This window comes from Humulus lupulus, chromosome 7 (assembly GCF_963169125.1).
Source record: "Humulus lupulus chromosome 7, drHumLupu1.1, whole genome shotgun sequence".
Taxonomy (NCBI): domain Eukaryota; kingdom Viridiplantae; phylum Streptophyta; class Magnoliopsida; order Rosales; family Cannabaceae; genus Humulus; species Humulus lupulus.
In genome coordinates, this window is record NC_084799.1 from 163,298,853 (window position 1) to 163,322,124 (window position 23,272).

At 42.6% G+C, this 23,272-nt stretch overlaps 3 protein-coding genes across 3 annotated transcripts; all 3 read right to left on the reverse strand.

Annotated features, from left to right (window-relative positions):
• Positions 1-51: 51 nt before the first annotated feature.
• On the reverse strand, positions 52-1,185 carry LOC133792339 (uncharacterized). The gene has a single exon (XM_062230242.1). The coding sequence runs from the start codon at positions 1,183-1,185 to the stop codon at positions 52-54; it is 1,134 nt and encodes a 377-aa protein (XP_062086226.1).
• A 16,920-nt stretch (positions 1,186-18,105) lies between these two features.
• Positions 18,106-22,771, reverse strand: LOC133792341 (putative disease resistance RPP13-like protein 1). The gene is made up of 3 exons (XM_062230244.1): positions 22,399-22,771; positions 18,490-21,633; positions 18,106-18,357 (listed from the first exon to the last, which is right to left on the reverse strand). Exons 1-2 carry the CDS (start codon positions 22,769-22,771, stop codon positions 19,238-19,240), a joined length of 2,769 nt encoding a protein of 922 aa, XP_062086228.1. The 3' UTR covers positions 18,106-18,357; positions 18,490-19,237.
• On the reverse strand, positions 18,372-19,022 carry LOC133792340 (putative disease resistance protein At3g14460). Its single transcript, XM_062230243.1, has 2 exons — positions 18,490-19,022; positions 18,372-18,384 (listed from the first exon to the last, which is right to left on the reverse strand). The coding sequence occupies exons 1-2, from the start codon at positions 19,020-19,022 to the stop codon at positions 18,372-18,374; spliced, it is 546 nt and encodes a 181-aa protein (XP_062086227.1).
• Positions 22,772-23,272: the final 501 nt, after the last annotated feature.

The window sequence follows — 23,272 nt, forward strand, 5'->3', positions numbered from 1 at the left end:
TGTCGTAAGTTGCGCTACTAATAGTAAGTTTTTCTTCATTCCAGGTACATGCTAGACATCCTGGAGTGATACTTCCTTTGTACTTAGTCGTGGCACTATTTTTGTTTTAACGATATGGGTAATCATTAATCTTGAGTTGTACTCGGTCATGCTTTGCAACTTCTCTTTGTCCCCTGTCATATGATTTGAGCAGCCAGAGTCGATTATCCAATCATTGTTGTAGTCGATTGGTCTGGGAACAGTAACTGCCAGAGCTAATTCTCCTTCCTCCACGGCGAAAGATGCTTCAACGTCCCATTCTTCATCGCTTGCTTGTCTAGTGTTTGACATGACTACATTGCCCTTTGTTGTTTTCTTCTTAGACCAACAATTTTTAGCAATGTGGCCCTTTTTCCCATAGTTGTAGCATTTACCATCAAATTTATTGTTACTCTTAAATTGGCCACCCCAGTTGTATTTCTTTTGAGCTCGCCCTGTTTGGGAGCTTCCATGATGACCATCTTTGTCATCATATCTTCTAGAACCTTTTCTAGAACTTGGCCGGGGTCGACCTTTCTTATTGCTACTAAAGAGTGCTTCTTCGTCGCTCTTTATCGAGACTCCAGATAATTGCTTAGCCAACGCTTCTTGGTCAGCTAGCAAGTTTTCTAATTTAGTAGGAGAAGGTTGGCTTGACCAACCTTGTATTGCGTCAATAAAACTTCTATATTCAACTTTTAATCCATGAATAACAATTCTTCTAATTCTGGAGTCTGACATACCAGCAGTAGAATCTAATGCAGAAATTCCGCGACAAAGAGATTTTATCTTGGTAAAGTATTGGTTGATCATCATGTCGCGTTGTGTGATAGAGAGAAGCTCGTTCTCTAGAAGTTTCAATCTCACATCATTCTTCTTTGTGAATAATGATGCGAAAGTATCCCATGCTTCCTTCACTGTCTTCGATTCCATGATGTGCTCCAACATTTCATCTTCGACTGTGGTCTGAATAACAAACAATGCTTTTCCAGCTTTAATCTTCCATTTCTTTAGAGCAGCTACATCCTCTGGTTGTGTGACCTTGTTGCCTTTAACGATCTCCCACAAGTCTTGGCCTTGGAGATATGCCTCCATATGCAATGACCACGTGTTGTAATTTTGACAGTTAAGTTTCTTAATTCCACTGACCACTTGAAGGTCACCCATCGTGGCTTGGAAAAAATTCTATATTTTCCAAGCAAGCTTGATTTTGAAAACAAACTTTGTAGTACTAAACCACACACGATCTCTCAAAGAAACTGTAATGACCCAACAAATTCTAAGACTTTAGACCATTAAAACTACTATACATAGACACTATTCTTAAGAAAACATACATAAGAAACATTCACAAACTTTATTAAAAACTCTAAGTAAATGTTGAAATACATAAATTCAGGGTATGGTATGGGATCCTATTGTTTTAAAAAAATAAAACATAACTTAAATCTTAAATAAATTTGTTACAAAACCAAGTGCGGAAAATACACAGAAAACATAATTAAAAAGACTAAAAACAATGTCATCCTCGAATCATTCACGCAGTCCATCGAATCCATTCTTCCTCAATACACAACCCCAAGCTGCCATGAATCCTTTCGTCGCCATAACTATTTTCCTGCATACATAAAAATAAAGGAATGAGCCTAATGCCCAGCAAGGAAAAACTACTAATAACATAAAACATATACATAAACATATCATAAACATATACTATAAACATATGTCATATACTACTACAATGACCATTATACTACTTGGGGCTTGTTAACTAAGCAAGTCATATGCCCAATAGATTTGTGGGGCTTGCTAGCTAAGCAAGTCATATGCCCATAAATCATTAGGGCTTGCTAGCTAGACAAGTCATATGCTCAAGGCTATAAACATACTATACATATAACATAACATCACATAAGATAAGATAACATAGAAGCATATCATATAACATATAACATAAGCATAACATATCATATAAACATACAAGGTCTATCTTATTTTCCTTACCAATACCGGGATATGAGAACAAGGACGGGATTTGGAACACTCCTAAAAACCAACAATGAGAAGGTGAGTATTTCTAAAAGAAAAGAGATGATGACAAGAGGACTAAACCACCGAGAAGAAACTTACCGACAAGAAATCTTAAGTTCAAAGAACTTAAATACCTAACCAAGATAATGAAAAATAATGAGTTAGGATTTGAGTAAAGAAAACTATAAGAAACTTGATGAAACATACAAAAATTAACTAGGAATAGGAATACCTTTGAATGCACTAGAACCGAACTACACCTCGATATTGAAAAACACACTATTAACCTTACTTCCCAAGTGTTTTTAAAGCTTCAAATGATAAAGCTTATAACCCCAACCCAAGTGTTTATCACTCAAAAGTAAACCTAGCAGCTTGAAGGCTCTGAACACAGCTTGAAGAATGAAAGAAATGGCTGGGTACTAGGTCCTATTTATAGAGTTCAAGAGTGAAAAGATCTTCTTTTAGCTTGAATAAAAATAATGAATATTTAATTGAAAAACATTTGAATATTCATTCAACAGAGGCTTAAGACTCGGTCAAAAGGTTCAGAGGCTTGCTAAGAGGTTGAGTGTTGAATTGAGCTTGGTTTCAAAAATATTTGAAATATTTGCCCTAGAGATGATATATCGCCCATAGTAGGAGATATATCGCCTAGGCTTATATCCCGAGGCTCGTCGATGCATTTGTGCGAAGTTACGTGTTTTTCGTATTCCCTGTGTGGCGATATATCGCCACTAGAGCTGCGATATATCGACATACGCTAAAATATTATACACGAAATTGCACTTTTTCAGCCTATTTTGAATTGGGTAAACAACTTTGACTGAGTCATATAACATTTTTAAAGCTGTTGGCAGATTCTGGGGTTTTCAAATATTTCTCTTATAAAACTATTCATCCAAAAATGCTTAATTTCTCAATAAACATGCGCACGACAAGTGTCATGATCTTCTTAGTTCTATCAAAATCTTATACTATAATAAATAACATCTTTATAATCAGCTATATTAATCAAACCTTATGTTATAATTAATATTCTTAAACTATAGGTTAAACTTATAAAATCTACAAGTGTTTCTACGAGTGTTCAACTAAGTCCCGCCTTGAACCAAAATCCACAGTAATAAATGATCACTCTACAAAATAGAGTTATTTTACCACTTTTTATGTGCTAATTGTTGCTTAATTCTTGAGTTTTTAATTAATTTATTAAGTTTTAAAGTAATTTTGAATTTATTGGGTTTATTTTGATTTTATATATTTTTGTGTGTTTTTATAGTTATTTTATTGTAAAATATTATAGTTTAATTATTTAAAATTTATATTGTTAAGTTGGGAGTAAAAAGATGCAATTTTGAGCTTAAATGTTTAAGTAAATTAAATTTTAATTAATATTTTCATGTAACTTTTGGTTGTATATTTTATTATTGAAAATATTTAATTTTAATTTAATTTATGTTTGTTTTATATGGAATTTGTTGTATTTTATTTGCTCTTGAAAAACAAGAAAAATAAAGGAACTATGGCAATTTTCAAGAGGAAAGAAAGAAAAATGGCTCATGCTCCGAGCTGCCCCTAGGCCCACGGTTTCTTCCATGCTCCACCCAGCCGGCCCACCATTTATTCCTCATCAACTCAGCCCAGCAAAGAAGCCAGCAAGCCCAATGCAGCCCACCAATTCCAGCAGGCATCTCATGCCTCCTTCAACTCTTTCCCATCAGCATTCCTCTCGGGCCTCCTCTGCCTAAGTTGCCTGGGCCCATTTGCCAGCCACTCAACTCATCCCTGCCTTCAGCCTCACCACACCATAAGCAGCCTGGCACCAGACCCATAAGTCGCCTGCCACACAACCTTTGGCCAATTACTTTATTTTGCCTTGAGCCCATAAATTACCCATTGTCTCATTTGTCACCCTTGTCTAAAAATGCCACTTTTTACCCTATTTTCTACACATTTTACCCCAAAACATCATTATTACATCCTATAATTTACCCCTATTTACCATATTATAATTAATTTAATTAATTTAATCAATTTAATTTATTTAAATTGATTATTTTAATACCTCATTTGGCTATAAATATGGAGTTTTGAAGACTATTTAGGGTGTCCATTTTGGGGGGAGGTTACTATACCATAATTTCTACACATTCAAAATCTCTCAATTCTCTTCATCTTTTTCTTCTTTTTGGTTACTTTCTATGTATTTTTTAGAGGAAAAATTTGTAGGTTCATCCTCCAAATTTTCCTATTTATGTTTGTAATTTTTAGTTTGTATTTGCTATTCTAGTTATGTGTTTCTAATCTTTTTAAGATTATTAAGGTGATGATGAAACAATATGTAACTAGATAGTGTTTCTTTTGTATGTTGATTTCCCATTTTGTGCAACAAAGTTTATGGATTTTTCTTATTCAAATATCTTCTTTCATCTTAAATATCATGTATTTTGGATTGTTAGCACATATTTACGCTTTGTTCTTCATTAGTGCAAACATAATATTCTTTGTGTAAGATGTGTCATTAAATTGTACACATCCATGCTTAGAACAAAAATATTATGTTTTGCCTTATAAATAATGTTCATTGATTTATTTGTTATTTCATTAGATTGATTTACACTAAATGCTTTGAAATTATAATTTTGAAAAGTGAAGAAAAATCCTATCTGTACGCCCTGATTTTCCCACGGGCTGATTAGCGAGCTGAGCTGCGGCCTAATCATGATTATCTCGTGGACATCCCCAAAACCGGAGCTGCCGTCATAAGGTCGTACCTCCTTAGCTCGGGGTAACCCAAGGGTTCGCCAAGATTGCCGAAGAACTGAGTCCGGCTCTGAAGGCCGAAGGTTGAGTTAGGTATCCAGCAAGTGGTACGAGCTGGATCTGGAGGCTATGACCCTTTGTAAAGTCAACACACGCAAGGTAAACGTGCATATATCAGACATCACGTGTCTGGTATGCCCCTGACTTCTCGGACACGCAGCAGGAACGTGCGTATTCAGACACCCACGACTGGGTTGGGCCGTGCGGCCCATTATCTCCTTACCTATTGATTTGAACACATTTATGTGTCAGGTTTAAGAATTAATCATGAATATCACAGAGTTAATACGATAGGTAAGAAGGTCACGGGATGACCTTCTTACCACTTCCCAGGTGCCTTCTCCTATAAATATGGAGACCCTGGGAATGAATAGGGGTTGGATTATCTCTTGTAAGAAATACCCTGTAATCAAATATCCAGTATATATCAATAATACTGACTAGTGGAGTAGAAGGATTTTAACCTTTGAACCACTTAAAAAACGTGTCTTGAGTCACCCTTTCATTTCTAAGATCATATATCTGCTTCGGTTCAACATTAGCACTAATCCCTTTCTCTTCTTTTCTTAATTACCTGTTGGCGAAGAACCGCGTCAATAGTTCGGTGCTTTCATTGAGAGCAAGTTCGATTAGTGCTGTTGCAAACATCCAACTATGGTGACTACTCGATCCAAGCACGGTAACAAGACATAACAGCATGATGGGCAGGAAGCTCATCATACTGCCACCCCTGGTGAACAAGTTCCTGAAGCTCAGCAGCGGCTAGGAAAACAGCGGCGGGCCAAGATGACACCGGAAGTTCGGCGCCCCGGCCACCTAATCCGAACCCATGTTATTACACGGCGGTGGAGATGGAGAACGCTCAGCTGAGGAGCCAGCTAGCAATAGCTAACCAGCAAATCAAGGATGTGCTGGCCCGACTACCCCCTCTCACAACCGACGCTAACGTCGGAGAGAGGCAAGGCGAGGCTCCTCAGTCTCTCCGGGGTAATCGGTCCAGGCATAACCGCTCGATAGACTTCGGACAGCCAACTCCACTCCTTCGTCACACCACCGAGAGGCAAACTTCGAAGAAATGCCTGGAGCCAGGCAACAGCAATACAGCCGTTCGGTCAAAACGTCAACTCCTAGCTCCCAACCATCCTCGAGAGCGCCCAGGGGAGCTCGAGGAAATTCCCGAAGGAGATCCGGGGAGGGCTCGCAGCATCAGCCCGTCCCCAACAACCGTCCTGTGCCTCGTCCAGATCGTCAGGCGCGGGACCAGCAGGTTGCCAGGGCCGAAGGGCCCCCACCAAACTTGATCCGTCCTGACGGAACTAGGATCGCCTCTCCAGTCAGGCATCCTCCTTCTCCAATCAGATATCCGTCTCCTCCTCGGCCCGTCCGAGATATCGCAGCCTATGGGAGTAGTAGGAGAAACCCGCCATCAGCTGGGCCTTCCCGGCGTAGCAGGGCGCCGAGGGAAAGCCCAGATCCTCACCATCAAAGGCGGACTCCAAGCCTATCCAGCAGGAGCCACTGGACCGGCAGTCGCCAGAGTGATCTCTCTGGGGGAGACCTGCGTCAGCGTTTGAGTTCGGCACAATGTCATCAAACCACCCAGGGAGGCGACCTGCGAGATCGCCTCAACTCTCATAGAGGGGAACAAGCAGGAGGAGATGGCCATGCTCGCTCAGGGGGGGCTCTGTCAGAAGTACGTAACGGAGGGAATGTCCCAAATAACCTATCTCAAGATAGGAGGGGCAATAACCCACCAAATATGTACAATGGATCCGGAGCTGTTGAACAGCCCCGGAATAACCAAGGACATCAGGACCAAACCCTCGAGCGCCTGACTTAGATGGAGGAGCTGATGAGGAAGCTCCTGTCAAAAAAAGAAAAAGATGAATATGATTCAGGGGATGAGATGGAACTCTTCGCCCCCAGTATAGCAGCAACGGCGTACCTATTTGGTTTCCGTATGCCGCACTTGTCAAAGTTCAATGGGGACGGAGACCCATCGGACCATCTAGGGATGTTCAACACCCTAATGATGACCCACAACATTGGCCCCGAGTTGAGATGTTTAATCTTCCCTTCCACACTGACTGGACCTGCCAGGCAGTGGTTCAAGCAAGGTAAAAGACAGTCAATCAGCTCCTGGAAGACTTTCTCGGCAGATTTCAAAAGGGCATTCCGAGCCTCCCAGGCCGCCCGTGTTCAGGCCGACTCCCTGGCTAACGTGAGACAGCAGCCCGGTGAGACTCTGAAGGCCTACCTGAGCAGATTTGTGAATGTTGCTGCTCGAACTAGAGACGCGGATGATAGCTCCAAGCTCATGGCCATGAGAACTAGAATCCTCGTCGGTGGAGACCTCTGGAAGGATATACAAAGGAAGGGAGTCAGCTCGGTTAACGAATTCCTTAACAGGGCCCAAGAATGGATAAACTTGGAGGAAGCCGAAGCCTCAGCTGTGGGAACCAGCCAGGTCCCCGAACAGCCTGCTGGAGTGGGGACGGAGGTCGTGGCAGCGACCCAAAACATCACACAGAACAACCAACCCGGTGGAGGCAAAAGAAAGGGGAATGACGAAAACATTCAGCATGGCCAAAAGAAGAATAATTCCGTGGACAAATTCAAGCCCATCTACGCGACTTATACAGAGCTCACCCAGTCCAGGGAGAATATCTTCCTAGCCAACTCTACTCGAGTCCCCTGGAAAAGGCCGGAGCCATTAAAGCACCATAAGGGGAAGATAGACACCTCCAAGTTTTGCCGTTTTCATAACGATGTTGGCCACAATATTGACGATTGCAGGCATCTAAAGGATGAGATCGAGACTCTCATCCAAGCCGGCCCCTTGGCTCAATACGCACGGAACAGGGTTCCAGCAAGTTGACCTGCTCCAGAAGTCCCGGCCAGTCAGCCCGGGCCTCGGGTAGATCAGGATGTCCCTCCTCCTGTGGTAGGAGGAGAGATATCCACCATCTCTGGAGGTCTGCACATGGCTGGCACGAGCAGAGGCACCCAGAAGAGATACGTGAACGAACTAAAGGCTCATAACGGAGTAGAGTTCGTCCCGGAGCAGCGTCAGTCAAAGCAGCAGCGATTGGAGAGGCAACCAATCATTTTTACGGAGGAAGATGCGGGCCATGTCCAGTTCCCTCACAATGACCCTCTGGTCATGGCAGTTCAACTTGCCAATCGGAGGGTGAGGAGGGTGCTGATCGACAACGGGAGCTCGGTGAACCTCCTATTCCGCTCCATGTTGGAGAAGATGGGTTTGACTGTCGCCGAGCTAAAGGCGACCTCCGTGATGCTGTATGGTTTTTCGGGAGAAGGATCAGTAGCAATAGGGACGATCGAGCTAGTGATCACCCTAGGAGAAGGATCTCAGACAGTCTCCAAACTCCTCAAGTTCGTGGTCATTGACTGCTCCGCTGCCTACAACGCCATTTTGGGACGACCTACGCTCATGGCTTTCGAGGCCGTCACTTCCATTCGCCACCTGGCGATGAAATTCCCTCCTTCGACGGGAATCTGCACTATCCATGGCGATCAGCTCGCTGCCAGGGAATGCTACAACATTTCCATGAAGGGAAAATCTAAACCCGGGCAGCTGGCAATGGCCATTCAAGGTGAAGAGGAATCTCAGGAACCCTTAGCTGATCCTGAGATTGAAAAACCTCAAAGCGCCGAGGGGGAAAATGTCGTCTTAAGTGAGGATATTGACCCCCGAGTAGGCGAGGACAGATCCGAGCTCCAAGCTATTGAGGAGCTCGAGGAAGTGAGTATCGATCCACAGAACCCTTCTCGGAAGGTCAAGCTCGGGAAAAACCTCTGTAGCAAGAGGAAGGCGGAGCTGACTAAGTTTCTACGGGATAACCTGGACGTATTTGCATGGTCACACGAGGACATGGTGGGAATCAGCCCGAGCGTCATCATGCACACACTGCATCTGGATAAAAGCATCCCCGCCAAGTCCCAGAAGCAGAGACGACTAGGAACAACCCGGGCTGAAGCCCTAGAAGAAGAAGTAGCCCGACTCAAGAAATGTAGCTTTATCCATGAAGCCAAGTTTCCGATCTGGGTCGCCAACCCCGTGTTAGTCCCAAAGCCCAACGGGAAATGGCAGACTTGCATCGACTTCTCCGACCTGAATAAAGCATGTCCCAAGGATTATTTTCCATTGCCAAGAATTGACCAGTTGGTGGACGCCACAGCGGGGCACGAGCTCATGTCCTTTATGGACGCGTACTCAAGCTACAACCAGATCGCCATGAATCCGGCGGACCAGGAACACACCAGCTTCATGACCCCGACTAGCATTTATTGCTACAAGGTCATGCCGTTCGGTCTGAAGAACGCCGGAGGCACCTACCAAAGGTTAGTGAACAGGATGTTCGCAAGCCAGATCGGGAAAAACATGGAAGTGTACGTTGATGACATGCTAGTCAAGTCAAAGACTGCCGATGACCATGCTTCCGACCTGGAAGAATGTTTTAAGATACTACGGGAGTATGGCATGAGGCTCAATCCACAGAAGTGCACTTTTGGAGTTGCGCCAGGGAAGTTCCTGGGTTTCATAGTCAACACTCGAGGAATCGAGGCGAACCCCGACAAGATTAGATCACTACTCGAGCTTCCCTCGCCCAGGTCGCGAAAAGATGTCCAAGGCCTGACAGGTAGAGTGGCAGCCCTCAATCGGTTTATTTCCAAGTCCACCGATAAGTGTTTGCCATTCTACAACCTGCTCTGAGGAAACAAGAAGTTTGAATGGACAGAAGAGTGCGAAAGCGCATTCCTCGACCTGAAGGCACATCTGGCCGAGCCGCCCGTACTATCCAAACCCAAAGCATGAGAGCCTCTTTTTCTCTACCTGGCTGTCACTGAGGATGCAACTAGTGCCGTATTGGTACGGGAAGAGGACCGAGTTCAGAGGCCAGTCTACTACATCAGCAAGAGACTTCTCGGGGCTGAATCCCGATACCCGTTGATGGAGAAATTGGCGTTCTGCCTTATCACAGCCTCGCGAAAACTCAGGACGTACTTCCAGTCCCACTCGATACACGTCATGACCGATCAACCTTTAAGGCAGGTTTTGCAAAAACCTAAAGCATCGGGACGTTTGTTAAAATGGGCAATCGAACTCAGTCAGTTCGAGATTTTATACACTCCGCGAACTGCTATAAAAAGTCAGGCCCTGGCCGATTTTATGGCAGAGTGCACGGGATTCCAGGAGGATCCCGCAGAAGACTCACCCCGAGTCACCTCGCCCCAGTCGTCGTGGAGGATCTTTGTGGATGGTTCATCCAACGAGAGCGGCTCCGGAGCTGGAATCATTTTGATATCCCCCGAGGGACATAGATTCCACTCGGCGCTGAGATTCAGATTCAAGGCCTCCAACAACGAGGCCAAATACGAAGCTTTACTGGTCGGGCTGAGGATAGCCCAGGAGTTGAAGGCGAGCTTCGTCCAGTGCTTCAGTGACTCCCAGCTCGTGGTAAATCAGGTTTTGGGCGAATATCAAGCACGGGGACCCAAGATGGCCGCCTATCTGGCAAAGGTAAAAGTTAAGCTGTCTGCGTTTGAGCGAGGCTCGATCGAGCAGATACCTCGGGAGCAGAACGCTAACGCAGATGCTCTTGCCAAGCTCGCCACCTCGGGGGAGACGGAGACCTTGGGGTTAGTACCAGTCGAATTCTTGGAGAAACCAAGCGTAGAAGATGTCAGGACGGAGGTCGAGATGATCGATGCCAGGCCAACTTGGATGACCCCCATCCTTGAGTATCTCGTTGAGGGAAAGCTGCCTGAAGGGCGTAATGATGCACAACGAGTCATGTATCAAGCTCCTAGGTATACGATAGTCGATGGGATGTTGTACCGACGTGGGCACTCCCTACCTCTCCTCCGATGTGTTCTACCAGGTGAAGCAAAGGCCATCCTGCAGGAAGTGCACGAGGGATTTTGCGGAAACCACACTAGGGGGCAGAGCTTGGCCTTAAAGGTTCTGAGGCAAGGATATTACTGGCCAACGTTGTCCAAAGACTCGATTTCATACGTGAAGAAGTGCGACAAATGCCAGCGATTCGCCGCAGTTGCCCGAGCTCCTCCAGTAGAGCTAAAAATGATCTCCTCCCCATGGCCGTTTACCGTTTGGGGGATAGACTTGGTCGGCGCCCTCCCTACTGGGAAAGGCGGGGTCCGTTACGCCGTGGTAGCCATTGACTACTTTACGAAGTGGGCTGAGGCAGAACCTTTGGCAATGATAACGTCCAAAAAAGTGCTTGACTTCGTGGTTAAAAGCATAATCTGTCGGTTCGGCCTGCCCAAGAAGATCGTTTCCGATAACGGCACTCAGTTCGACAACGACTTGTTCATCGAGTTTTGTGAAAGGTACGGAATTTTGAAAAGTTTCTCCTCCGTGGCCTATCCTCAGGCGAATGGCCAGGTCGAGGCTGTCAACAAAACTCTAAAGGCGAGCCTCAAGAAGAGATTAGATGAAGCGAAGGGGGTCTGGCCAGAACTGGGAGGGACCGTATCAGGTCATCGAAATCATTAAGGAGGGAACTTATAAGTTAGCTCGGCTTGATGGAGGGGCAGTCCCGCGGACTTGGAACGCCATCCATTTAAAGAAATATTATCAATGATTCACTTGTAAGGCCTAGAAGGCCATTTATTATGTAATAAGCAATGAGAATCAGTTTTTTGTACATGTTTTCAAGTGTAATCTAAAGTAACCACGAAAGACCCTTTCACAGTTACTTGGGGGGCATATGGTACCTGGATATAACCAGGTCTCCTTAATGACTTAGAAGTTGATTCATATCGATTGACCGTTGTTTTTCTTAAAAAACGCAAGATATTGATAAGGATTAACGCTAACTAAGTCCTATCATGGATATAACCGGGTCATAAAACTTAGAAGTTGATTTAAATCTATTGATCGTTGTTCTTCCTAAAGAGCTCGAGATATGGATAAAAGTTATCGCGAACTAAGTTTTCAAATTAAGTTCCTGGTCCTAACCGGGTCATAAAACTTAGAAGTTGATTTAAATCTATTGATCGTTGTTCTTCCTAAAGAGCTCGAGATATGGATAAAAGTTAACGCGAACTAAGTTTTCAAATTAAGTTCCTGGTCCTAACCGGGTCATAAAACTTAGAAGTTGATTTAAATCTATTGATCGTTGTTCTTCCTAAAGAGCTCGAGATATGGATAAAAGTTAACGCGAACTAAGTTTTCAAATTAAGTTCCTGGTCCTAACCGGGTCATAAAACTTAGAAGTTGATTTAAATCTATTGATCGTTGTTCTTCCTAAAGAGCTCGAGATATGGATAAAGATTAGCGCGAACTAAGTTTTTCAAGAAATTGTAACCAAAATGCGCAAGGGCAAGAAAGAGGATCAATTAAAAACATTGAATCAAATTGTCTCGAGGTGGAAGCACCTCATGCAAAGGTTACACAAAAAAAAAAAGATTAAAAAATAGTAAAGGGCACAAGAGAAGAAACGCCCTAAGCTCCGCCAGGTGGCCCCTTGGAGGTCGCCGTCTCGCCTTGCTCAGCTACGCCAGAACCTTACCCGGCCTCGGAGGGCGCCTCTTTATCAAGGCGAGCTTGGTACTTCACCAGCAAGCGCTCCCAGAGGCTCGCTGACAGGAAGGAGAAGTCAGCGTCTGGATTGTAAGCCCAGCAATGGTAGAACAGATCTTCCAGGGACTTTTCTGAAATTGTTCGCTCGGCCTCTAGGGCGGCCTGGACCTCAGCCTTCGTGGCATCTAGGTTTGTCCGCGAGGTGGCGAGGGAGGTCTCGAGCTCTTAGACCTTCGAGCGGGTTTTTTCCAACTTGACTTGCAAGGCTGCCAAGGCATCCTTAGCCGCCTGTGGTGTAGTCTGGTGCTCGCTCCTCATGTCCTCGAGCTGAGTTTTGGTCCTGGCGATGCTCCGGTGAAGGGCAACGGCGCTCTGCGAAGGTGAAAAGACAATTGCCTTAGGAAAAAGAGAGAAAAAGCAGGGCAAAGCGTAATGATAAAAACCACAAAAAAGTTAATTAGCTTACCGTCATGGCCATGCCCAGTGAAGACTCCAGCACGCCCACCAGGTTCATTGTCTCGATGGCCCGGAGCTCCTTCTCGGTGAACTTGTATATATAGCTGACAGCGTAGTTTGACGACTCATACACCGTTCCCCGGAAGGCCTCGGGGATCTTCCCCAGGTGCTGGGGATTGACTGGGATGCGTACCTCAGAGGGTACAATCGCCGAAGTCCCCAGCTCCATTCCTGCATCCCGGGCGGCGGCCGGAGCTCGCGGAGGGGGTGGAGGCATGTTGCTTCCCCCTGCAGCAGGAAGAACCGCTCCCGTGACCTGGGCAGCTGGGGCTTGCTCCTTCTCCTTTGCAGGAGACTTGGTGGGGGTCCCGGCGGCGTGCTTGGACGTCCGGAGCCTCTTCATTCTTGGCCCAGCGGCCCTGGCTGGGGGGTTCCCCCCGAAGAATGCGCCTCGCAGGCTCTCCTCGGGCTGAGACATCTCTTCTGTCAAAACAAAAACATGGTTAGTACGAGTTAGCAACCATACAGAAACAAAAACAAAAGGGTAAAGAGAAAGTCAAGTATATGTATACTAAAGGGAATCCTACCCCCTGAGCTAGAAGAAGAATATAAGTCGATTACTTCCCGAGCTGGTGCAAGTTCTGGGTCCGAGGCTGACTCAGGGCTAGATTCCTCTACATATTGCCTAAGCCCCGGAGCTACGGCACCCCTCTGGAGTGATGGCCATGTCCGAAGGTTGGTCCCATACTCCTCGAATAGGATTGAACTAAAGGCTAGGGTGTTATCTACTACTACGGTACCCCTAGGCCGACTATCTTGGTAGTCCAGCACAAGCCGGTCGACACAATGGAACAGGGTTGTGTTCAGGTCCGGATCACTTCGGTGACGATGGACGAGCTGCCTAGGATTGAACCTAGCTAGCCGGGGGTCTGCTGTGGCCCTATCTAGACTCCTAAACATGTAAGGGTTACCTTGGCCAGAAGGACCCGCGGCTGCTCCGGACTGGGTCCTCTCCTCGCCCGTCCCCGGGACGACCTCCAAAGCCCGCTTCCTGTTCCTCATGAGCGGAACTTCGTTGTCCTCGTCCTCCTCATCTTCATCTCCCGCGACCTCCTCCACGATGATGGGCCTGGTGTCCCGGGTCGGGGGAAGCCCCCGGGGCCTCTTTAGGTTCAAAGTCTGATTCGGGAAAATCAGCTTGCAGGCCACCATCGTCTCGTCTGTCACGAGCACGCGATAATCCTTCTCACTGGGGGGCAAGCCCGCCAGTGTCTCATATTGGGCCCCGAGGGTCACAGATTTCTCTGTCCTCGCGAAGATGACTGCATGATTAGTCTAAGTCAGAAGGGGATACATGAGGAACTGTATGATACTTAACGTACGAGCTAAGATTGAAGAAAACTTACGAGGGCGATTGAAGTAGTGGAGCTCGCAGTTCCGAAACCCCGTTGACATAAAGAATTGATCTTTGAAGTCATTCGGGTGGCTGGGCAGCTCGATGACCACAGCCTATTGGGAAACCGGGTTAAGTAATAAAACCCGTCACCTTGCCCCCGCTGATCCGGGCTGGCCTTGAGGCAGAAGAAGTATAGAATGTCCGCTGGAGTGGGGACCTCCCACTCGTGCTTCAAAAATAAATATCTTAACCCCGCCAACAACCGATAAGAGTTGGGGGGGAGCTGAAATGGGGCCAACCTCACGTAATTCAGGAAGTTAGCGAAATACTGATCAAACGGGAGGAAGGCCCCCGCTTTGAAATGCTCGTCACTCCAGGCCGCCATTGCCTCGTCGAGCAGCGCGCAGCTCCGCTCGCCTTCCTCGGGAGGTCGGGCAGTCACTGACGCTCTCCCCAGCCCGATGTTGTGGGAGAGGAATATTTTGTTGATCTTCGTCTGGTCGGTAATCTTTGAGACGATCCTCTCCGCCTCAAAAAACGCATCAGGAGCCACCTCGAGCTCCTTCTCCACTGCCGACCCAAAGCGGGGGATCAGGGAGTCAGGCCACCGCTTTTCCTTTGTCCTGCTGGGAGGCCGAGCTGCCGACGGTCTTCTGTGGGGCATTCCTCTTTGGTGCCATCTGGTCGCCTAGCGAACAAAAGAAAAGATTTTAGAAAATGCGACCTAAGCATGGGGAAGAATCAAAGTGTTATTTGCACGAGCTGAGGTAAGCCCAGCCCGTGGAGAGTGAGACCACGCGGTTCTATGAACACGCGTCTGTGCTCCCAACAGATCCCAGATTACTCGGAATTCGTGTGTCAGGAGGGTCAGGATAGAATTTGCCTTGGGGGGAAAGTTTCAATAGGCAAGGAAGGCAAAACCACCTGAGAAGCGTGTCCCCTAAGCTACCCTGTTTTGCACCCAAAATACCAAAACTTCTACCCAGAAATTTTCCCCAAAAAATGCATCCTGTAAACCATACTCCCAAGCGTTTTTCTACAGCAAAAATACCCTAACCTAAAAGGCTTTCACCCTTCATACCCTCAAAAACCAGTAAACCCTTGCATGTGGCTACAGTAAATATTTACCTAAGCTACAGTGAAAAATATTTTCAAAACACGCATGGTCAGGAGACTTATAGTGTTTGGCTGGGAGGTGGATGAAGGTGTTGCCTAGGTAGGAGCTTCGTCGGAGTATTTGTTCCCCAAGCTTTGAAGGAATCCTTACGCCTGAGCTTCTTGAACAACTGAGAATGGAGATCGCAAAGAAGAGGGTTTCTTTTTCTTCTGAGATGAAGAGAGAAGAAGGAAAGAAGTTCTGAGAAATTTCAAATGAAAGGGTGGCCCATGCGTAGGGTGGCCACCCCTTTTATATACATGAAGGGTCACATATAGAGGGTCGTTGGATGGCCCTGATGTGGGATCCAAGGCCCTCCACTCGAAATACGAAACGACGGCTGGGCATAGGCTAGGCCATTAAATGCGGTTCTCGTAAGACGTACCGTCACCAACCACGATGTTCCATCTATCAGGTGCCTGCGTAAGATGTGGAATGTGAAGAGTTCATGGGGAAGCCTAAAAGCCCCTACTATGGCCTTATACGACGTGGTATACCACGAGCAGGGGCTTGAGGGGCAGATGTACGCCCTGATTTTCCCACGGGCTGATTAGCGAGCTGAGCTGCGGCCTAATCATGATTATCTCATGGACATCCCCAAAACTGGAGCTGCCGTCATAAGGTCGTACCTCCTTAGCTCGGGGTAACCCAAGGGTTCGCCAAGATTGCCTAAGAACTGAGTCCGGCTCTGAAGGCCGAAGGTCGAGTTAGGTATCCAGCTAGTGGTACGAGCTGGATCTGGAGGCTATGACCCTTTGTAAAGTCAACACACGCAAGATAAACGTGCATATATCAGACATCACGTGTCTGGTATGCCCCTGACTTCTCGGACACGCAGCAGGAACGTGCGTATTCAGACACCCACGACTGGGTTGGGCCGTGCGGCCCATTATCTCCTTACCTATTGATTTGACCACACTTATGTGTCAGGTTTAGGAATTAATCATGAATATCACAGAGTTGATACGATAGGTAAGAAGGTCACGGGATGACCTTCTTACCACTTCCCAGGTGCTTTCTCCTATAAATATGGAGACCCTGGGAATTAATAGGGGTTGGATTATCTCTTGTAAGAAATACCCTGTAATCAAATATCCAGTATATAGCAATAATACTGACTAGTGGAGTAGAATGATTTTAACCTTTGAACCACTTAAAAAACGTGTCTTGAGTCACCCTTTCATTTCTAAGATCATATATCTACTTCGGTTCAACATTAGCACTAATCCCTTTCTCTTCTTTTCTTAATTACCTGTTGGCGACGAATCGCGTCAACACTATCTTTTTAGAAGTAATTTGTGCTTAAAATTATACATCTATTTGGAAAATGATAGTTTGATTTATTTTAACTATCACTAAAACTTGGGAATTAATGTACTTATAAATATTATTGAACTTATATTTTGTGGATTCTAATCCTTAATAGTCTTATTTTACTATCTTGATCTCTATTTTTAATTTATTTTTATATATTGTCTTTAATTTCTTTATTAGTATATTTTATTTTTATTGTTACAAATTCTTATTAATCTTTGGAACTAGGTTAGAATTTATTAATTTTGATTTAAAATAGTTTTCTTTTCGATTTTAGACAACTCCTTTGGGTTCGATCTCGTGCTTACACGAATACTATATTCGATATACGATTCGTGCGCTTGCGAGTTATAAATTTTTAAAACATACCCGTTTTGGGTTCAAAACAATAAACATACTATAACTACAATTAGCTATTACTATATCTAACTAGCTAAGTAAAGTTCTGAGACTCTACAGAAACTTAACAAATGACTCTAAGAAAGCTTTCTCAATGACAATCTTAAGAAATCTTTTCTGATGTGGAAGTTCAGTCAAAACTGCAACCACAGAGCATACTCAGAATTTCAAAAGATCTTACAACCTTAGCTCTTGATACGAATTGTTGAACACCACAACACGTGAAAATTTAATTACTTTATTATTACAAAAGTAATTACACCAAGACTTGAATACAATATTTTATCACAATACACTCTAAATACTTACACACTTTGTTTTAGAGCACTCACTTAATAATTTCTCCCACACTCTTTTTAGACACACTTATATAATACTTACTTAAACTCACACTTTTGGGACACTCACTTTGCTACAAATTTGGACAGACATTATTTATAGGCTACAAAGGAAACATCCAAATCTTTCTAGAATTTTCTTACTTTATGATTTATTTAACTACTTTCTACCTTTTTTTCTAAATGATTCTAGAACTCTCTATATATTGTTTAATTAGTTATAAGTTTTTTCAAGAACTTTCTAGAATGTTCTATGTTCTTCTTAATATATTCTAGAACTCTAGATCATTCTAGATACTAGATACAGTAATGACTTTTGACATCCTCTTGAAGTAGAATTACTGAAACTTAGCATTTTAAGGAGAGAGAAAGAAGCTTGTTGCAGTGAAGTTAATATAGAAAGGGGTGCATATATGTATTACTTAATAAGCAAATTAAAGTATAGATTTAACAAAAAAAAATGGTGATGGGAAGCAACTGGTCTGTATGCTTGCTTGGTTTATATATTGAATAAGACACTTATGATAAGTAGTGTCAGGAAATAGTATCAGCAGAAATTAGACACGAACTTTGTAACTTTTGTATCTTCTCTATAGCTATTCAATTACTAGCAAACTTCATTGTCTTTCCAACAGCTTATTAATGAGCTAACTAGCTTTACTACATTAACTCTTGTAAATAGCTCCACATTTGTTCACATTCAAGTTTAGTAACTAAAGATGATTTTACATATCATATATATGCACATACATGCATTGGACAAACTTTGTTGTGCGCAGATTGAAATGAGATGGTCTCTTTTCCATCCCTGAGTAGTCCTCATTCATCATCTTCTTCGGTCCTGTAATATTTACTATATTATGGAAGCTAGTTTAGTCTTCTAAAAATAACATAAGCACAGAAAATTTATACTAGATAACGAGACGGTTCTTTTTCATGAGAAATACAATATAGTCAAAATAAGTAGAATTCAATTATTACTGACCTTGACCAGTGACCAATGGATATGTCAGGAATGTGAGAAATCTTATGCCAGCTCTCCCCTCTCCTCGGTCGGTACCTATTTTCAAGAATAGGACATCTATCGATGAACAAAGTGCGTAGAGAAGTGCTCATGACCACTTGTTCTGGCAAAACTTGCAGATTCATGCAACTTTGCAGCGACAACTTATGAAGAGATGCGACGTGTTGAAAGGCATTGTCATTTAGTTTTCGTAAGTTTGGAATATAATTCAGTGACAATTCAGTTAAAGAGATGGGAAGCAACCCCTCTAGAAATGAATCAAACACTACATCATCATCATCATATCCACAAATGCTTAGTTTGTTGAGAGAGTTTAGTCCTTGCAGACCCCAGTGCTTGTGCTGTGCCATCAGTTGGCTGCAACTGCAGAGATGAAGCTCTTTTAGATTAGATGGCAATCCTTCTTGAGGAAATAACTTTATTTCTTGACAGTGGGAGATTCTTAAATTAGCAAGAGATGGAAGAAGCTTGTGCATGTGTTGAGGCAATGCCATGACATTTCTACAATTGTAGAATTCCAAAACAGTGAGAGAACGGAGTTCTGAAATGCCATTTTCTTCTGAAAAGGTAAGCAATTCTAAACTCGAACATTAAAAAAAGATCAGCTTCTTTAGACTTGGGAAGTAGTCTAAAGGGAATGACTTGATCACGTCGCAGTATTGAATTCTTAACTCTGTAACAGAAACATAACAATGGCTCCCTGGGAACTCTAGTTTCTTGCACAACAACTCGTTGGTGAACGAGGTTCTGGAAAATAACTACCATATACACCTGAAATATGGAGAGTCTCTAATGTGTCAAGATCGGGTAAGCTCCCAGCCAGGACTGGGCAACCATTCAAGCTAAGCTCTTTCAGAGAAGGGAAAAGTGTAAGTACCCCACCATCTCTATCATCGCCTCCAACAGGGGACCACACCTTCCACGCTGGCATGTCATGAAAAGTTAAAGTTTCTAAGGACTGAAATGGAGTAATATTATTGGACGGATTATTGCCATGATAAAACTCAGCGCCTATTGTCTCCACCCCATGAAAACTTTGGATCACAAGATTTTGAAGAGAAGGTAACTGCCCCAGTGATGGCAAGGACCAACAATTTTTGTTATGACTCAGATGAATTGACACTACATTTGAAAACGAAGAATCTCCAATCCAATTAGGGAAATTAAAACCTGCATACGAATAAATTTTGAGTTTCTTCAAGTTTGTGTGAGGTTGCAGTGCTTCAAGTACCTCGCTTTCTCTTCTTGTGTCCATGGTCTCACCCAGCCAGTAAAAGGTTAGGCCCGTCAGTTTCTCCTTACACCTCAAATTAGCTCCCAAAGCATCATTTACATTATCTACGTTTTGCAGACCGAAAATATAAAGTTCTCCACTCAACTGTTGAAGCTCTCCCAACTCCCTAATGGTTGAAGCATTGTCATGTCCTTTACCCAAGACAAATTCAGGTAACATTTGCAACTTCTTCAAATTACCCATCTGTGGAGGCATTTCTTCTAGAGGCGAGCCAATGGTGTCGAGATGACGCAAGTTTATCAGTCTTCCCATGTCCTTTGGCAATCTTCTAAGGCTTCTGCAACATGACAATAGCAGTGTCTGCAAATTGTATAGTATGCAGATAGAAGAAGGTAACTCTATAATACTATTTTGAGATAAGTCTAGATACCTCAGATGTTTAAGTTTACTGATTGAATCAGGCAACACAAATGATAGAGAAAAACTATACAGTGATAGTACTCTTAAGAATTTTCTTTCTACAAAAAATTCTACAGTCATCTTATTCCGTGATTCTATACTTAGTTCTGTCCATGTACGCAAATTCTGTGCTCTTGATAGACCTTCCCTAACTGAGTCACAGTTAGTAGCAGATGTTGTTGTGTGTGATAAATGGCGAGTCTTATTTGAGAGAACCTCTAAGCTATTATCGTCCTCTACTGCCATACAGAATTCTCCTGAGACAAACATAGCTAAATCATGCACCAGATCATGCATGATGAATTTCGAGTCATCTCTACTTGATCTTTGAAATAATGACCTTGAAACTAGATTGTCAAAATATTCTTCTCCAACTTCTTCTAATCTCTTTTCTAATTGGTTATCTTCCAAAAAGCCTTCTGCCATCCACAATAAGACCACTCCTTTCTTCTCAAATTCATGATTCTTAGGAAACATAGAGCAGTAAGCAAAACATTGTTTCAAATATGAAGGGGGATAACGATAACTCAACCATAACGATGGAACAATATTATTGTTCTGGCTTTCACACCATTCCCAAACATGACTTCTTAAGATCTTCTCCCATTTGTTTGAATTTTCTTCGAATCTTAGAAGGCCACCAAGAGATATCAGAGCTAACGGGAGGCCCTTGCATTTCTCAACTACAATCCTTCCAATTTCTTGCAAATGTTTATTTGTGTCCAACTCTCCATTGAAAGCATGATCAATAAATATTTTCCAACAATGGGCAGGAGATACTTGTGATAGTTCATAACTTTTTCCAGTTCCTACAATTATGGCAACTTGCTGGCTGCGTGTAGTCACAATAATCCTGCTTTCACAGGCACCAGATGTGAAGATTGGCTTTAGGACAGCCCAGTTGTCTTCATTTTCATCCCATACATTGTCTAGAACAATTAGATATTTCTTGCCTCTCAAGGCTTCTTTTAGTCTACGTCGAAGTTCCTTAATTGAAACATCAATGTCAGCAGTGGAATGGGAATTAGTAGCGGCATGCAAAATAATCTTCATTGCTTTTATAACATCGAACTCAGCCGATACAGTAGCCCATACTTTAAGCTCGAAACCATGTTCCTTTAATTTTGTATCATTGTAAACGAGCCGAGCAAGAGTGGTCTTGCCAAGTCCACCTGTGCCCACTATTGGAAGCACACCAATCTTATAACTACCTAATGCTTCATTTGTTATCAACCATTCCATTATTTTATCTTTATCCTCATCTCTTCCATGTACATGAACATGATGTTGTTCTCTCAGTGAAACAACTGATCTTTGTGAAGATCTAGTGTTTTGAGTATCTTCTTTCAAACCCAGGAGAACTCTTTTCTGTAAAAGAAACTTTATATCAACCAAGATCTTAAATATCTCCACTGCCCAAAGAAACAAAAGACATTATTAGTTACAACTTTTTTTTTGTCACGATGATATTTTTGTGATTAAGACATTATATTTTGATGTAAAAAATAAGTTAATTATTTTCCCCCAAATCATATGTTTTAAGGCCAAAATATCTAGAGAAAATATATAATAAAAAAATGAACCACTGTTGCAACATCTTAAGTACTAAAATTAACAATTGCTTCAGAAAGCTATATTATTTAATGGGGTCTTTGGTTTTAAAATATCAGACAAACTGTTAGAGTTGAATGGGGTCTTTGGTTTTATATTAACAGACAAACTGTTAGAAAATGTGTGAGTAAATAGTATGAATAGTAATTTAGTCTTCTCATTTTTGCCAGGAAGATATATATATATATATATATATATATATTAAAACTAAATAATTTTTTTTTTGTGTAAATATAAACTAAGACACTTAAGTCTTATTCATTCATAATCAATTAAGAGAATACTATTCACATTATGAATGAAATTTTTTACTTTTCCAAGTTTATAAATTAGTTTATAGTTGCACAAATTATATACATCTTCCTTTAAAAACTAACGTATATACTCAATATTTTTTGTGGCCTAATAATCTGTGAAAACCAATTACTAATCATGTCGGGTTAAGACAAAACCCCACACGTTTTCATTCAATTTTCTAACACACATTATCACTAGTTTTTCAGATAATAAAATATTATTGTATCATGATTCATGAGAAATTGTAAAGATATTGTAGAGCTAATTACCTTGAACAGTTTTCTCAAATTCAGTCAAGGAAGAGAAGAAGAACTTCATTTTCATAAGCACAGTAGTTGTATCAGTAGTACCAGATTCATGCCCCAGGCTGTTGGATAGGAGTTGATAGTCAATGTGGTCCACCAAGTCTTGCGTTCTGTAAATTACATGTTTGAGATCATCCAACCAGTCCTTCACATCCGGCTCCTTGAGTTGCCTCTCTTCAGCATCATTGACCAATAGACTAGCTGTCTTTAGCTTAAGGTTCAACTCCCTCAGCTGCTCACAAATGGATTTCTTTCCCTGGAAGAAGTTGGCAAACTCTGGAGAGTTCAACCTCTCAAATAGCTTCTCAAACAAAACAGTGAGAAAAGCTTCAGCCATGATCAGCTCTGTTCTTGATCTTGTATTTCTGTAGTATGTTTCTTGATCTATTGTTTGAGCACTCTCTGTGTATGGAAGAGTTTTGTTATTTGTCAAAAGTTATGACAGAAGATGTTAGCTTAATTAATAGTTAAGTAAAGCATGTGGATGGTGTTAATTAATTAATGTATTTTTTGTGTGCAATTTTATAAAGCCAGATCCATTAATTGAGGTGATTACATTTACATATAATAATGTTATTATTTTATAGTTATAATAATGTTATTATTTTATAGTTATAGGAGGATTCTTAATTAATTGGTGTCGTGATGATAGTCAAGTCATCCTCGATATATATAACAAACAGTAGAGTGAGTAGATTACATATAATAAAGAGAGCATAATTATTATGAAGTATGAAGAGTAAGTCAATAATAGAGTATGGTAGTATGGGGCTCCTTGGCAAAATAGTCTTTTTTTAGTACAATTTGTACTTTGGCATAGTTTTAATAGTTTTTAACT

Excerpts from the sequence above, each read along its gene's own strand:
- LOC133792341 (XM_062230244.1), bottom strand. The coding sequence starts at position 22,771 with ATGGCTGAAGCTTTTCTCACTGTTTTGTTTGAGAAGCTATTTGAGAGG. Across the intron at positions 21,634-22,398 it reads ATTTGAGAAAACTGTTCAAG|TGGAGATATTTAAGATCTTG; the intron begins GTAATTAGCTCT and ends TTCTTTGGGCAG.
- LOC133792339 (XM_062230242.1), bottom strand. The coding sequence starts at position 1,185 with ATGGGTGACCTTCAAGTGGTCAGTGGAATTAAGAAACTTAACTGTCAA.
- LOC133792340 (XM_062230243.1), bottom strand. The coding sequence starts at position 19,022 with ATGGCATTGCCTCAACACATGCACAAGCTTCTTCCATCTCTTGCTAAT.